The 16,354-nt window shown below is 43.6% G+C and overlaps 1 protein-coding gene across 1 annotated transcript in view; it reads left to right on the top strand.

The window, feature by feature from the left end:
• The window catches only part of LOC311242089 (cadherin-23-like), a gene marked incomplete at both ends in the record, with an annotated part of 145,750 nt that overhangs the window by 89,170 nt on the left and 40,226 nt on the right, over positions 1-16,354 (top strand). The window contains 4 exons of the mRNA XM_084331040.1: positions 206-368; positions 7,657-7,829; positions 8,560-8,722; positions 12,468-12,640. Coding sequence (XP_084187166.1) covers positions 206-368; positions 7,657-7,829; positions 8,560-8,722; positions 12,468-12,640 — 672 coding nt within the window. The remainder of the gene's footprint in view (positions 1-205; positions 369-7,656; positions 7,830-8,559; positions 8,723-12,467; positions 12,641-16,354) is intronic.

The following is a 16,354-nucleotide window of genomic DNA, read 5'->3' as shown; positions in this document are numbered from 1 at the left end:
ATATATTGTGTATATTGTAGATTACATTTCTTGCAATATATTGATTATCGCAGATATTGTGTATCTGAGTGATATTATCATTATGGAGGGCCAGATATCAGTATCGTATTGTGAGTTACTCGTATCATCCCATCCCTAATCCATACTGTACTTAGATCTGCTCTTCATTCTAACCCCCCCCCCTCTTATTTACATTTACATTTAGACTCATCCAAAGTACACGCTGGTCATCGAGGCTGCAGATCTGGAAGGGATGGGGCACACAGCTAACTGCACCGCTATCATCAAAGTCATTGACCAGAACGACAATAAACCTGTATTCAGCCAAGACCCCTACCACGGCAACGTGAGCGAGGGCACAGCCGTCGGTGAGATAGTTATTTAACCCTTTCACTACCACACTACAAAGGGTTAACCCTTTCACTACCACACTACAGATGGTTAACCCTTTCACTACCACACTACAGATGGTTAACCTTTTCACTACCGCACTACAGCTGGTTAACCCTTTCACTACCACACTACAAAGGGTTAACCCTTTAACTACCACAACACAGATGGTTACCCCTTTTACTACCACACTACAGAAGGTTAACCTTTCACTACCACACTACAAATGGAACCATTTCACTACCACACTACAAAGGGTTAACCCCTTCACTAACACACTACATATGGTTAATCCCTTCACTACCACACTACATATGGTTAATCCCTTCACTACCACACTACAAATGGTTAACCCTTTCACTACCACAGGCGGAAACCCCATGACAACATACCAGGGATGGTCCTTAACAAATTCTCAGTCCACCAATAGTTATAGGATTTGTCAACTAATTGATTAATTTATTTCATCAACACATCTGTCAAAATTCTATTTCCCTGCGTCATACAGAAGGACCTGTTTAAATCTACCAGAGATATGCTTATCAAATCTAGTGCTTACCAGAGATATGCTTATCAAATCTAGTGCTTACCAGAGATGTGCTTATCATTTATCAGGAAATAACTTGTTCAGCTTGAAAAGAAAAGCATAAAAATCAACTAATCCACTAGCAACATCTTGACTGAGACCAAACCTAGCGATTACCTATGAGGGAGACAGCCTTACACCATACATCATTTCAATATGTAATACACAACACATCCATATTACAAAAAGTGCTACAGATTTGAGACTTGAGTAACATGGTTATTGGGTATGGTCCGATTTTGGATACCTAGCCCTATTTCCTACTCATTGGTGATATTGCTGAATGGTAGGGTCCTTTCTCGGCACAATCCATGTTGTGATATTGTTGAATGGCACTTAACATCTTTACACATTTAAACATACTCAAAAGGTGCGCTTGCTTATTTCAGGGGTTGTACAGACTGAAGTGTGGCCCCATTACTTTATATTTGTTTTGTGGCTAACTAACCAGAGCTGCAGGTATCCAGTGTGAAGAACAGCATGGACTTCTGAATAAAATGGCGCTGCACCGAACGGCTGCCTTTCTGATCGCTCCGTCGAGACTGTGCTTTCTTTTGTTAATTTTTATAGTATTAAGAGTTTTATTTGCACCTACTGTTGGTGCATTATATGTGTATGACCGTCAGTCAATCATTGACATTGGATTAAGGAAAACTTACCGATTGGATTGCTCTCTTGATCGGATTGCTGAACAGCAGCAATGGCCCGCTGAGATCCTTTGTTGTGGCCGTGGCCAAAGCCAGGAGAAGCCGAGACGACGTGGAAGAGCAGCCGGGGTCCGGAACAGACTAAGGTCCAAACGACACAGAACCACATTGCCCAGCATATTGGCCAATGTGCAATCGATAGGAAATAAACTGGACGACATCAGAGCACGGATCCAATTCCAGAGGGACATTCGGGACTGTAATGTCCTCTGTTTCACAGAAACTTGGCTGTCTCCAGATGTCCCGAATCATGCAATAGAACCGGCAGACCACTTCTTTGTCCTCCGCAAGGACCGGACGGCGGAGTCACTAAGGACGAAGGGAGGCGGCATTGCCTTCATGATAAACAAGGAGTGGTGCGATATAGGCAACGCAAAGGAATTGTCTAACCACTGCTCCCCAGACCTGGAGTTTATCGCGATCAAATGTCAACCCTTCTTTCTTCCGAGAGAGCTAACGTCCATCATCCTCATCGGAGTGTACATCCCACCACACGCGAACACTGGGACCGCACTTTCAAAACTTCACAACGAGGTAAACAAACAACAGATAGCTAACGTTGACGCTGCCATTGTGGTTCGGGGCGATTTCAACGGCGCGCGTCTTAAAAAGGTGTTGCCGAATTTCTATCAGCATGTGACCTGTCCCACCAGAGGCGAGAACATATTAGACCATGTATACTCGCAATTTAAGAATGGGTACAAGTCACAGGCTCTTAGTCCATTCGGTAAGTCCGATCACGCCGCCATATTTCTTTTGCCAAAGTATAAACAAAGTCTCAAGCGAACGCCGGTGGTCTCGCGAGAGGTTAAGCGTTGGACCGTGACGTCAGAGGAGACACTCCAAGCTGCACTTGAATGCACAGACTGGAGTGTATTCCGTGATAACACAGCCAATATTAACGAATACACTGAAACGGTGCTTGACTTTGTCTGTACTCTGGTAGAAGAAACAATCCCCTCTACCACAATTAGAATCTACCCAAATCAAAAACCCTGGGTAGATAAATCCGTCCGTGAGGCTCTGAAAGTGCGCACATCAGCATACAACACCGGGCTGGTGACAGGCAACATGGAAGAACACAAGACGGCAAGATACAACGTCAGGAGAGCAGTAATAGAGGCAAAACGGCGTTACAGGGATAAAGTTGAACTTCAGTTTGAACAGGCTGACTCTAGAGGCATGTGGCAGGGCCTCAGAACAATGACAGATTACAAAGGCACCTCCCTCAAACTGAACAGTGACATCTCCTTAGCAAATGATCTCAATTCCTTCTATGCGAGTGTAACGGAGGTACCGCAGTATATCCACAGTCACGATGGTACAAGTAGTTCAGTGGCTGTGGATGGTAAGCGGTACTGCAAGTAAACTCACTCCCCAGAGGCATCCAGACCCGGAAGCAAGAAGTGAATTCACTTCTTGCTTAGTGGTCTGTGATGCCGCCCGCGACGCCGGCGTCCGGGGTTCGACTCCCACTCAGGGCGTTCCCTTAACAGGGGTCGAATCGACTTAACACAACGCAGACAAGATCACACCGGCTACATGTGGTGCCGTGACCCGGATGCCCTGGGTGGAGTGAGTTTAGGGGGGTGAGTGTAACGGAGGTACCGCAGTATATCCACAGTCACGATGGTACAAGTAGTTCAGTGGCTGTGGATGGTAAGCGGTACTGCAAGTAAACTCACTCCCCAGAGGCATCCAGACCCGGAAGCAAGAAGTGAATTCACTTCTTGCTTAGTGGTCTGTGATGCCGCCCGCGACGCCGGCGTCCGGGGTTCGACTCCCACTCAGGGCGATCCCTTAACAGGGGTCGAATCGACTTAACACAACGCAGACAAGATCACACCGGTTACACGAGGTTTGAGGCTGTGAATAACAACACCAGCCTACAAACCACGGCAATGGGGGGGGGGGGGGTCTGCTGATGGAGACTCAGTGTTCAGGGTAACAGAGCATGAGGTGAGACGGATCTTTAAAAAAGTGAATATCAGGAAGGCAGCAGGACCGGACGGCATCCCCGGCCGCGTCCTAAAAGTCTGTGCCGACCAACTGGCCCCGGTATTCACTGACATCTTCAACCTGTCCTTGGAACAGGCTGTCATCCCCACCTGTCTGAAGAAGTCCACCATCATCCCTGTACCCAAAAAATCTACGCCCGCTTGCCTCAACGACTACCGCCCTGTAGCCCTCACCTCCATAGCCATGAAGTGCTTTGAGAAGCTAGTGAAGGGCTACATCTGTTCCTCCCTCCCCATCAACCTGGACCCCCTGCAATTTGCATATCGCCCCAACAGGTCCACGGAGGACGCCATAGCCCATGTGCTGCACACAGCAGCATCACACCTGGACAAGAGGCAGGGGAACTATGTGAGAATGCTGTTCATCGACTACAGCTCAGCATTCAATACCATAGTCCCCTCCAAACTCATAGCCAAGCTCAGGGACCTGGGCTTGAACTATGACCTCTGCCAGTGGGTCTTGGACTTCTTGACGGGCAGACCCCAGGTGGTAAGAGCAGGCAACTGCACCTCCTCATCCATCACGCTCAACATAGGGGCCCCCCAGGGCTGTGTTCTGATCCCCCTCCTCTACTCCCTGTACACACATGACTGCGTAGCACAGCGGAACAACAACACAATCATCAAATTTGCTGATGACACAGTAGTGGTGGGCCTGATCTCTGCCAACGACGAGAGGGCCTACCTGGAAGAGGTAGAGAATCTGTCACAGTGGTGTCAGGAGAACTGCCTCTCCCTGAACGTCAGCAAAACAAAAGAGATGATTATGGACTTCAGGAGGTCGGGGGTCAAGGACTACAGCCCCCTCAGCATCGACGGGGCACCGGTTGAGAGAGTGAACAGTTTCAAGTACCTCGGAGCCCACATATCCGAGGATTTGACATGGACCACACACATTGACAGTGTTGTGAAGAAGGCACGACAACGCCTCTACTTCCTCAGGCGCCTAAGGAAGTTCCAAGTCAGTCAGAAGATCCTTAGGAACTTCTACTCATGTACAATAGAGAGCATCCTGACTGGCAACATCACCTCCTGGTTTGGGAATAGCACTGCACAAGACCGTAGCAGACTACAAAGAGTGACACGTTCAGCCGAACGCACAATTGGAGGGGGGCTTCCCACCCTCCAGAACATTTACAACAAGCGGTGCAGGGGGAAGGCTAAGAGAATTATTAAGGACTCGAGCCACCCGAACAACTGCCTCTTTGAACTGCTGCGGTCAGGCAAGCGATACCGGAGTCTTAAGGCGAGCACAGAAAGACTCAGAAGAAGCTTCTATCCCCAGGCCATCAGGCTGCTAAACGAACAATAAACACTATGCAACAACCATCAAATGCACACAGCACACACACCCACACGCACACACTCACTTAAACAAACAACACACTGCAGCACCCACTCTCCACACTTTAGATCACACAAACACACTTTGTATTTATTGATAAAGGATTTGCACTACAACTCGTACACCTACTGTAAATTGTACCTAAATTGCACCTCATCCCATTTCTGCCTTTCACTATATAGTATTGTATATTAGTACACTGCATAGTATTGTATATTATATGGTAACTCAGTTACGTCTATTCTGCATCGAACATTGTACATATGTCTATACTGAACACTGTGACCTCATTTTTGTACTTCTAATTTACATGCTATACTATGTTATTTTATTTCATACTTATCTTGTCTTGCACAGTCTCTGGAGCGTAACAGTAAGAAGCATTTTGTATAAAAGTATTCTGTACTTCTTCTGTATGACAACTATTAAAGAAACTTGAAACTTGAAACTTGAACTTGAGAAAGGACTACTGATCTACAATATGATCTGTACGTAGGAAATAAGGCTAGGAGTCCAAAACTGTCCAAAATTGTGTGTGTGTGTGTGTGTGTGTGTGTGTGTGTGTGTGTGTGTGTGTGTGTGTGTGTGTGTGTGTGTGTGTGTGTGTGTGTGTGTGTGTGTGTGTGTGTGTGTGTGTGTGTGTGTGTGTGTGTGTGTGTGTGTGTGTGTGTGTGTGTGTGTGTGTGTGTGTGTGTGTGTGTGTGTGTGTGTGTGTGTGTGTGTGTGTGTGTGTGTGTGTGTGTGTGTGTGCGTGCGTGCGTGCGTGCGTGCGTGCGTGCGTGCGTGCGTGCGTGCGTGCGGGCGGGCGTGCGGGCGTGCGGGCGGGCGCGTGCGTGCGTGCGTGCGTGCGTGCGTGCGTGCGTGCGTGCGTGCGTGCGTGCGTGCGTGCGTGCGTGCGTGCGTGCGTGCGTGCGTGCGTGCGTGCGTGCGTGCGTGCGTGCGTGCGTGCGTGCGTGCGTGCGTGCGTGCGTGCGTGCGTGCGTGCGTGCGTGCGTGCGTGCGATAATCTGCGTAATCTCTTGCAAACTATGGGGCCGATCAGCCTGTGCTTTGGCACAGAACGTTACAGAGGCACAAGGATGAGCATGTGGGAATATGTTTCACATCTGGCGACGGGAAGTATTTTTGGGGAATTCATTTCCAGAATTCTCCATTGACTTTCATTGACTTTTGTGTAGTTACTAGTTGTGGTACATATTTCTACCGCCAGAGGGCAATGGTGCAATGCTGGAGATGGTTGGCCAGAGGGTCAGCACAGAGACATGAGTGTGAGTGTTATTTGAAATAACCACCTCAGCAAACAACTTGTGTGCTAAAGGCACATTCAGATTCAGATTCCTTTATTGTCACAGCTTTTAAAATGTACATACATTCTGAAAATGTGAGATGCTTGTTTTCCTTGGCTCCTCAACCGTAGTAGTGTGCAATACAACCAATAGACTTAAAATAATCCTATACTATACAATATAACTTTACTATGGTACCCTATGCTATGTTGCTATCCCTATACTATCTATACTCCTATAATCTATGCTATACAATCCTATGCTAAGCTATATTACTATACAATGTAACGGTGAAGTTAAAGTCAAGTTAAACAGTGAAGTTAAAGAGCAGCGGATGATAAATAGACATATCTTGAACGTTTTTTGGAAATAAAAAAGAGATTTTGTGCATGAGGTAGCAGCAGCGTGTGGTGTGCAAGTAATTTAAGGTGCTTTGTGTGCGTGTCCCTGATGGTTCAGAGTCTCTCAGTCAGTAGCCTGTTGGCCCGGTGGAAGTAGCTGTTCAGAGTCTCTCAGTCAGTAGCCTGTTGGCCCGGTGGAAGTAGCTGTTCAGAGTCTCTCAGTCAGTAGCCTGTTGGCCCGGTGGAAGTAGCTGTTCAGAGTCTCTCAGTCAGTATAGCCTGTTGGCCCGGTGGAAGTAGCTGTTCAGAGTCTCTCAGTCAGTAGCCTGTTGGCCCGGTGGAAGTAGCTGTTCAGAGTCTCTCAGTCAGTAGCCTGTTGGCCCGGTGGAAGTAGCTGTTCAGAGTCTCTCAGTCAGTAGCCTGTTGGCCCGGTGGAAGTAGCTGTTCAAAGTCTCTCAGTCAGTAGCCTGTTGGCCCGGTGGAAGTAGCTGTTCAGAGTCTCTCAGTCAGTAGCCTGTTGGCCCGGTGGAAGTAGCTGTTCAGAGTCTCTCAGTCAGTAGCCTGTTGGCCCGGTGGAAGTAGCTGTTCAGAGTCTCTCAGTCAGTAGCCTGTTGGCTCGGTGGAAGTAGCTGTTCAGAGTTCTTTTGTAGTTGGATCATAAATCGCAATGAAAACCACAAACTGCATGAAAGCACTTGAGACTTACACACATCCTGAAAAGGCCACAAGAGACGACATAAAACGTATGTGTACATGCCATATGTCCTTCATTCATTGGGGGGGAACTATACATGACCCACTATCATGAGGACATAATGTGCTCCAATGATTCCTCATTATTAGTTCCTCCTGCTTGATCGCTATTATTGTGCCTCTTGACGTGTTTCTGATAAAGGTTTAAACTTGAGTCCTCAACTTGATTTCATTTCAAATATAATTTGCCAGTTCAAAATAATCTATTCCCTTTGCTTCAAACCACCCAGATCATTCCTTCATGAGGGTAACGGCTGTGGATCTAGACGACCCAGAGACGTATAACGGCATCGTTAGCTATCGGATACTGACTCAGGTGCCAGCGCTCCCCCGGCCAGCGATGTTTGATATAAACCCAGTGAGTGGAGTGATCAGTGTGGCAGCAGCCGGACTGGACAGAGAGGTAAAGTAGTTCCTACAGCAATGTCCTCTTCCACGCCTCTATTGTTCACTTTGTCATCCATCCATACAAGGGGTGGGACAAAAGGTCCATACTGCGATATATCGCCGTACATCCTCTACATGTTATCGATACTTTTCTCTCTATATATTTTTTTTAAAGAAGATGTTTTCTTTTTCTTTTTTCTTGACAATCCCATTTTATTGCAACAAAAATGATTGGAAAGAGGTGAACAGACTGAAAACGTTATCTTATTAGATAAAACAGATGATGTATATATTTTGTTTTTATTGCAGATGGTAACAATGTTCTCCGTTGGGCACATAATTCATAATTAATAATCAAGTTGCGGTCAGTGTGTATTAAAGAGCCACTATGCAATTTGTTGTACATTGTTTAATATACAATTGGGCAGTTTGTGATGCACACTAAATAATCTGATACGCTTTCATGTCAATTCTGTGAAAAATACTTAATTCCTGCTTTGTGCCTTTTCATGGGTATCTTTTATTCTTCAGTTACATATATTGTGTATATTGTAGATTACATTTCTTGCAATATATTGATTATCGCAGATATTGTGTATCTGAGTGATATTATCATTATGGAGGGCCAGATATCAGTATCGTATTGTGAGTTACTCGTATCATCCCATCCCTAATCCATACTGTACATAGATCTGCTCTTCATTCTAACCCCCCCCCCCCCCCCTCTTATTTACATTTACATTTAGACTCATCCAAAGTACACGCTGGTCATCGAGGCTGCAGATCTGGAAGGGATGGGGCACACAGCTAACTGCACCGCCATCATCAAAGTCATTGACCAGAACGACAATAAACCTGTATTCAGCCAAGACCCCTACCACGGCAACGTGAGCGAGGGCACAGCCGTCGGTGAGATAGTTATTTAACCCTTTCACTACCACACTACAAAGGGTTAACCCTTTCACTACCACACTACAGATGGTTAACCCTTTCACTACCACACTACAGATGGTTAACCCTTTCACTACCACACTACATATGGTTAACCCTTTCACTACCGCACTACAGCTGGTTAACCCTTTCACTACCACACTACAAAGGGTTAACCCTTTCACTACCACAACACAGATGGTTAACCCTTTTACTACCACACTACAGAAGGTTAACCTTTCACTACCACACGACAAATGGAACCATTTCACTACCACACTACAAAGGGTTAACCCCTTCACTAACACACTACATATGGTTAATCCCTTCACTACCACACTACATATGGTTAACCCCTTCACTACCACACTACAAATGGTTAACCCTTTCACTACCACAGGTGGAAACCCCATGACAACATACCAGGGATGGTCCTAAACAAATTCTCAGTCCACCAATAGTTATAGGATTTTTCAACTAATTGATTAATTTATTTCATCAACACATCTGTCAAAATTCTATTTCCCTGCGTCATGCAGAAGGACCTGTTTAAATCTACCAGAGATATGCTCATCAAATCTATTGCTTACCAGAGATGTGCTTATCATTTATCAGGAAATAACTTGTTCAGCTTGAAAAGAAAAGCATAAAAATCAACTAATCCACTAGCAACATCTTGACTGAGACCAAACCTAGCGATTACCTATGAGGGAGACAGCCTTACACCATACATCATTTCAATATGTAATACACAACACATCCATATTACAAAAAGTGCTACAGATTTGAGACTTGAGTAACATGGTTATTGGGTATGGTCCGATTTTGGATACCTAGCCCTATTTCCTACTCATTGGTGATATTGCTGAATGGTAGGGTTCTTTCTCGGCACAATCCATGTTGTGATATTGTTGAATGGTAGGGTCCTTTCTCAGCACAATCCATGTTGTGATATTGTTGAATGGCACTTAACATGTTTACACATTTAAACATACTCAAAAGGTGCGCTTGCTTATTTCAGGGGTTGTACAGACTGAAGTGTGGCCCCATTACTTTATATTGGTTTTGTGGCTAACTAGCCAGAGCTGCAGGTATCCAGTGTGAAGAACAGCATGGACTGTGCTGAGAAAGGACTCTACTGATCTACAATATGATCTGTACGTAGGAAATAAGGCTAGGAGTCCAAAATTGTCCAAAAGTGTGTGTGTGTGTGTGTGTGTGTGTGTGTGTGTGTGTGTGTGTGTGTGTGTGTGTGTGTGTGTGTGTGTGTGTGTGTGTGTGTGTGTGTGTGTGTGTGTGTGTGTGTGTGTGTGTGTGTGTGTGTGTGTGTGTGTGTGTGTGTGTGTGTGTGTGAGAATCTGCATAATCTCTTGCAAACTATGGGGCCGATCAGCCTGTGCTTTGGCACAGAACGTTACAGAGGCACAAGGATGGGCATGTGGGAATATGTTTCACGTCTAGCGACGGGAAGTATTTTTGGGGAATTCATTTCCAGAATTCTCCATTGACTTTCATTGACTTTTGTGTAGTTGTGGTACATATTTCTACCGCCACAGGGCAATGGTGCAATGCTGGAGATGGTTGGCCAGAGGGTCAGCACAGAGACATGAGTGTGAGTGTTATTTGAAATAACCACCTCAGCAAACAACTTGTGTGCTAAAGGCACATTCAGATTCAGATTCCTTTATTGTCACAGCTTTTAAAATGTACATACATTCTGAAAATGTGAGATGCTTGTTTTCCTTGGCTCCTCAACCGTAGTAGTGTGCAATACAACAAATAGACTTAAAATAATCCTATACTATACAATATAACTTTACTATGGTACCCTATGCTATGTTGCTATCCCTATACTATCTATACTCCTATAATCTATGCTATACAATCCTATGCTAAGCTATATTACTATACAATGTAACGGTGAAGTTAAAGTCAAGTTAAACAGTGAAGTTAAAGAGCAGCGGATGATAAATAGACATATCTTGAAAGTTTTTTGGAAATAAAAGGGAGATTTTGTGCATGAGGTAGCAGCAGCGTGTGGTGTGCAAGTAATTTAAGGTGCTTTGTGTGCGTGTCCCTGATGGTTCAGAGTCTCTCAGTCAGTAGCCTGTTGGCCCGGTGGAAGTAGCTGTTCAGAGTCTCTCAGTCAGTAGCCTGTTGGCCCGGTGGAAGTAGCTGTTCAGAGTCTCTCAGTCAGTAGCCTGTTGGCCCGGTGGAAGTAGCTGTTCAGAGTCTCTCAGTCAGTAGCCTGTTGGCCCGGTGGAAGTAGCTGTTCAGAGTCTCTCAGTCAGTAGCCTGTTGGCCCGGTGGAAGTAGCTGTTCAGAGTTCTTTTGGAGGTGGATCATAAATCTCAATGAAAACCACAAACTGCATGAAAGCACTTGAGACTTACACACATCCTGAAAAGGCCACAAGAGACGACATAAAACGTATGTGTACTTGCCATATGTCCTTCATTCATTGGGGGGGAACTATACATGACCCACTATCATGAGGACATAATGTGCTCCAATGATTCCTCATTATTAGTTCCTGTAGTAATCTTCCTAGCTTAATCTATCTGCGTTGTGTTCTACTTTAACAAGCCCAAGAAGTACTTATTATACATACAAACAGCAGTAACCAGGAAATGGTTTCTGCTCGTTAGCAACAGAGAAAACGGCGGCTTTGAAGAAATCGAGGTCGGAGCAGATCGATCTTTGAAGAATCCGTGTTTAATGAAAAGGATTTCAACAATATTACAAATCAACAATTTGAAGAATAAATGCAATGAAACTACGAGATGCAACCACTATGCCGGAGGATCGTAGAATTCAGACTAAATATTCAATATAACCTAAAAAGCTTGTAGCTATAAGCAACTCTCGTTCTTCGTCCTTCAATGGTGTTTCAGAAGCCGTCTCTCTGTGTTTTCGCCGGTTGGTCCACCTTGAGTCAAAAGGAGCATGTAGATTGGGTGTTGCGGGTTGAATTCTCCGTGGAGTTGTGTCTTTGCTCTCTCTGTGGAGCCTGTCATATTCAAATCTAGATCTCCGCCCCTAATTTTACGTCAAGCGGGCGTATCCGTCTGATTCTTACCGAGCTTACTGATTGGAGAAACAATAGCTCTGTCTGTCAATAGGCTAGTCCATGAAAGTGACGTCAGAACGGAATTTCTTAGTGGGCGTTTCCCCAACAGTTTTAAAACCCAAACGGTTTTAAAAGGGGAACCCTTTCATGTAAGCTATTTAAGTGGTGCCTTTTGTTCACCGGGGGGGGGGGGGGGATAGCAACCGCCACACCTGGCAATCTTCCCTCCCTCCCCTGTGAACCCCAGGCTTCCTGTGTGTTTCCTGTGTGTTCAGGCTTGTAGGCTCGATGTCTACCAGAAGGTTCTTTGATCTTTAGGCTGTAAATGCTAAATCACTCAACTGCTAATCTCATCACCTCCCCAGGAGATGAAACTGCAGACAGTCTCTGGTTGAATTTAGGAAGGAGTGTCTTTGAATTTCTAATGTGTAATGTGCAAATTACCTCTTCCAATTTCGCCATTCTGGGCAGGATGGTACATTTTCACACAGGTTGGTTGATAAACTACCACATTCCTCCTGCCTGATCGCTATTATTGTGCCTCTTGATGTGTTTCTGATAAAGGTTTAAACTTGAGTCCTCCAAACTTGATTTCATTTCAAATATATTTTGCCAGTACAAAATAATCTATTCCCTTTGCTTAAAACCACCCAGATCATTCCTTCATGAGGGTAACGGCTGTGGATCTAGACGACCCAGAGACGTATAACGGCATTGTTAGCTATCGGATACTGACTCAGGTGCCAGCGCTCCCCCTGCCAGCGATGTTTGATATAAACCCAGTGAGTGGAGTGATCAGTGTGGCAGCAGCCGGACTGGACAGAGAGGTAAAGTAGTTCCTACAGCAATGTCCTCTTCCACGCCTCTATTGTTCACTTTGTCATCCATCCATACAAGGGATGGGACAAAAGGTCCATACTGCGATATATCGCCGTACATCCTCCACATGTTTTCGATACTTTTCTCTCTATATATTTTTTTTAAAGAAGATGTTTTCTTTTTCTTTTTTCTTGACAATCCCATTTTACTGCAACAAAAATTATTGGAATGAGGTGAACAGACTGAAAACGTTATCTTATTAGATAAAACAGATGATGTATATATTTTGTTTTTATTGCAGATGGTAACAAAGTTCTCCGTTGGGCACATAATACATAATTAATAATCAAGTTGCGGTCAGTGTGTATTAAAGAACCACTATGCAATTTGTTGTACATTGTTTAATATACAATTGGGCAGTTTGTGATGCACACTAAATAATCTGATACGCTTTCATGTCAATTCTGTGAAAAATACATAATTCCTGCTTTGTGCCTTTTCATGGGTATCTTTTCTTCTTCAGTTACATCACTGATTCTTGAGAGTCGGGACAAAATATGTCCTACATAGACAAGTCTAATTTATATAAAAAATAAAGAAATTAATAATGATTGACACTCACAAAGTTCAATCTAAAGGTATTGTGTATACTGATGTTATGTTTTAGCACATATATTTGTTTTTTGGGGGATATTTGTTTAAATATAATCTGTGGTTAGAAGCTCCCATGTTAATTTCCTTGTCCTCAGCAAGGGTCACATTATTGACCAGCCCAAAAAAGCTTGAAAAACCTCTCCACTTGTGAAAACATACATATCAAATCAAGGATAAGGGTTATAAATGTATAAAACAATGCATGCCATGAAACTCAAATAATATTTTCCATAGAAATCTGCCTATCAAAGTTGTGTCCTCAGTTTATGTCAACTCCGTCAGACTTTTTCATAAACCTAATTAAATCAGGCAATAGCATGGCCAGCTCTATCCCTGAGGACCTCTTTTCCTTTCCCTGCCTGTGGTGAATGCAACACTACCACACATGGTCTGGTAAATTTGATACGTTTTGATATTTTAGACAAACAATGTCAATATTCCTATGGTCACAGCTGGAACATGTCAACACCATCTCTCCGTTATTATACTTTTAAAAAACAATAGTGGATTGAATTCAAGTGTTTCAGTGAGATTATTAAGACAGCTAGCAACTGCCAAAAAACTAGCTAGCTGCAGTGCACAATACAGGCTTGGAGGGAAAATGTGTGCCTTTTTGTCAACTCCGTCAGACATCAACTCCGTCAGATTTTGTGTCTGACGGAGTTGACGTGTAAGCTGACGGAGTTGACAAATTCATCAATAACCTCATAATATGCTATTATTATACTATTTTTGAACATGGTAAAGGATTTAAATGTTATTTCAGAGTTGTTTCTGCACAGAAGTGTGCATATAATAGCATGCATTACAATACACTTCTGACTTTTAGAGCATGGGCAGGCTGTGGTCTGCTTATTGAATAATTGTCTTACTTTCCCAGCACATGTGTTAATACATAAATATAAATATATCACTTGTCTGCGTGGTTGATTGATTGATGTAAAATTTCATAACCCAGTAGGGATACAAGACAGAAGAAAACAGTTATTCTTGTTCTTATACTGTTTACTTAGATCATCATAGCAAAGGTGAACAGTGGTAAACTGTGGATATTTCATCTTAATATCTTTATAATAATTCTTAATATAGGACTGGTCCATGTGTGTCTACTGTAGATTGCTACATCATCCTTTATCTGACTCTTTCCATCCATAGTGTAATACATTATGGTATGGAGTGATCAACAGGATAATATTTTGCTAGTCAGTTGTCTCAATCTTATCAGTTGTCACAAGTGTAGAGTTCAAGAAAAATCAGGATCGGATAAAAATCAGATCAGGATATTCTAGATAACAATGCCAGACAGTGCAGGGAGTCTCTCAGACAGGAAAAGCAACGAAGTAAAATGCGAAAAAGGCATTCAAGAGAAATAAAAACGATGAAAAAGAATATTACAAATGTAACAAAGCAACTAAACAACCTGATAAAAACAATAATGCGCAGAAAAAAGGCTACAAATACATCACCACTGGACTCTCCAGGCACAGAAACAAAGAAGATGCTATCAGGAAGCAAAGTAAGGAATCCGAAAATCCAAAAGACCCTTCTATTCCACAACATCCCCAGAAGAGAGCGGGCCCCGTTCCCCGTACCTGGTTCAACTAAGTCGATCAAGATGTCATTATCCAGATTCAGTTAACCCGATGTTTGAAGCCGGGATTTTCCTGTTCCTCGAAGGTGGATTCAGTCTCGTTAACTCGATTCAGACTTGAGACCCAGGCTAAATGCGCGCGGCCGCTTCAGTTGAAAAGCCAGCACGTATCGATGGCAGAGATCCTGATTCTCTAACGGCATTGATTGATTAATTGATTTAAAACTTTATTGACAGATTGCAATACGGCTCAATCGCCTCGCCGACAAGTTAAATGCGTTATCTATAGGCTAATTTTAAGTCCCTCATTACCTCAATCAATCAGATTATATTTCTTTAAACTTGCCTGCTGGATTGAATAATCAAATGAGATCTTGCTAGCGAAAATAATTAGTTAAACTGTTATACAGAATTACGATACGGCTCTCTTACCCATTGATTGATGTGTGGTCGATCTTTTACTTATCTCCACTGTGGTCTAACGGGTTGTTCTTTTGACTTTCACGCAGACGACCGGGGTTCGAAACCCTAGTCTTTTCCTTCTTTTTGCAATATAGGAATAATTCAATTTGGTGCACGTTGAGAGCTATATAAAGAATGACATCCTCAATGCATGTAGATTTATAATATTTTAACTTAAAACCAGGCTACTTTGGCGTATAATCATTAATATTATATTCAAAAAAATTATATTGGAAACACAGGGTTTCGAACACCGGTCGCTGGGTTGGCAGGCTTGAGCACTACCGCTGAGCCACTGTGCCAGATGGGATACATTCATTGTTTATACATTAATGAACGAGAGACCCGTGTTTAGAATATTCTTTATTTTGAATGAAGTTTTATTTCTTTATCCTCATTCATTAATGTGACGTCAACGGCTCATTCAATTTCTCAAATCCGTCAAACAGCGCATCTCATCAGACATCTTAATCCCAGTTACAATTAAAATAACCACATAAATGTGTACATCGCACCGAGCGAGCGCCACGGTATATATAACGTGCATTATTTAGGACAAAGTGAATTTAGTATCAGCATTTTGGGTCTATTTTACATTTCAAAAGCCCCCTCTGGAAGAATGGAGCACAAAAACATAATTCAGAATGGTATAATGCAGATTGTAGACTGTGGGAATAATTTCAGGAAACGGGCTGTCACTTCTTTGCGGGGGCGTGGCGATGGTTGATCCGGCTAACTTGAACTTAAACCCTGCTTTCGACCAGGCTCAAACTTTTGGATCTGTTGTCATGGTGATCTGGACAATCCAGGTACGGGGAGCCGGAAAGTCCGGCTTAAGTCAGACTTCACCGAAAGTTATCCGGCTAACTCAGTTATCCAGGTACGGGGAACGGGGCCCAGGTGAAGACAAACAAACTCCTGGCCCACGGCGCCAAAAACCAGCACTGAGTGTGTCATCAGGCACGATTCTTAAAAAGTATCGTCTTCTTCAACAAATGAAAGAGTTTGGGTTAAC

Source organism: Notolepis coatsorum (assembly GCF_963971535.1).
Source record: "Notolepis coatsorum genome assembly, chromosome: 15".
NCBI lineage: Eukaryota > Metazoa > Chordata > Actinopteri > Aulopiformes > Paralepididae > Notolepis > Notolepis coatsorum.
The sequence above is the reverse complement of the archived record's forward strand: the minus strand, read 5'-3'. Positions and strand labels throughout refer to the sequence as shown.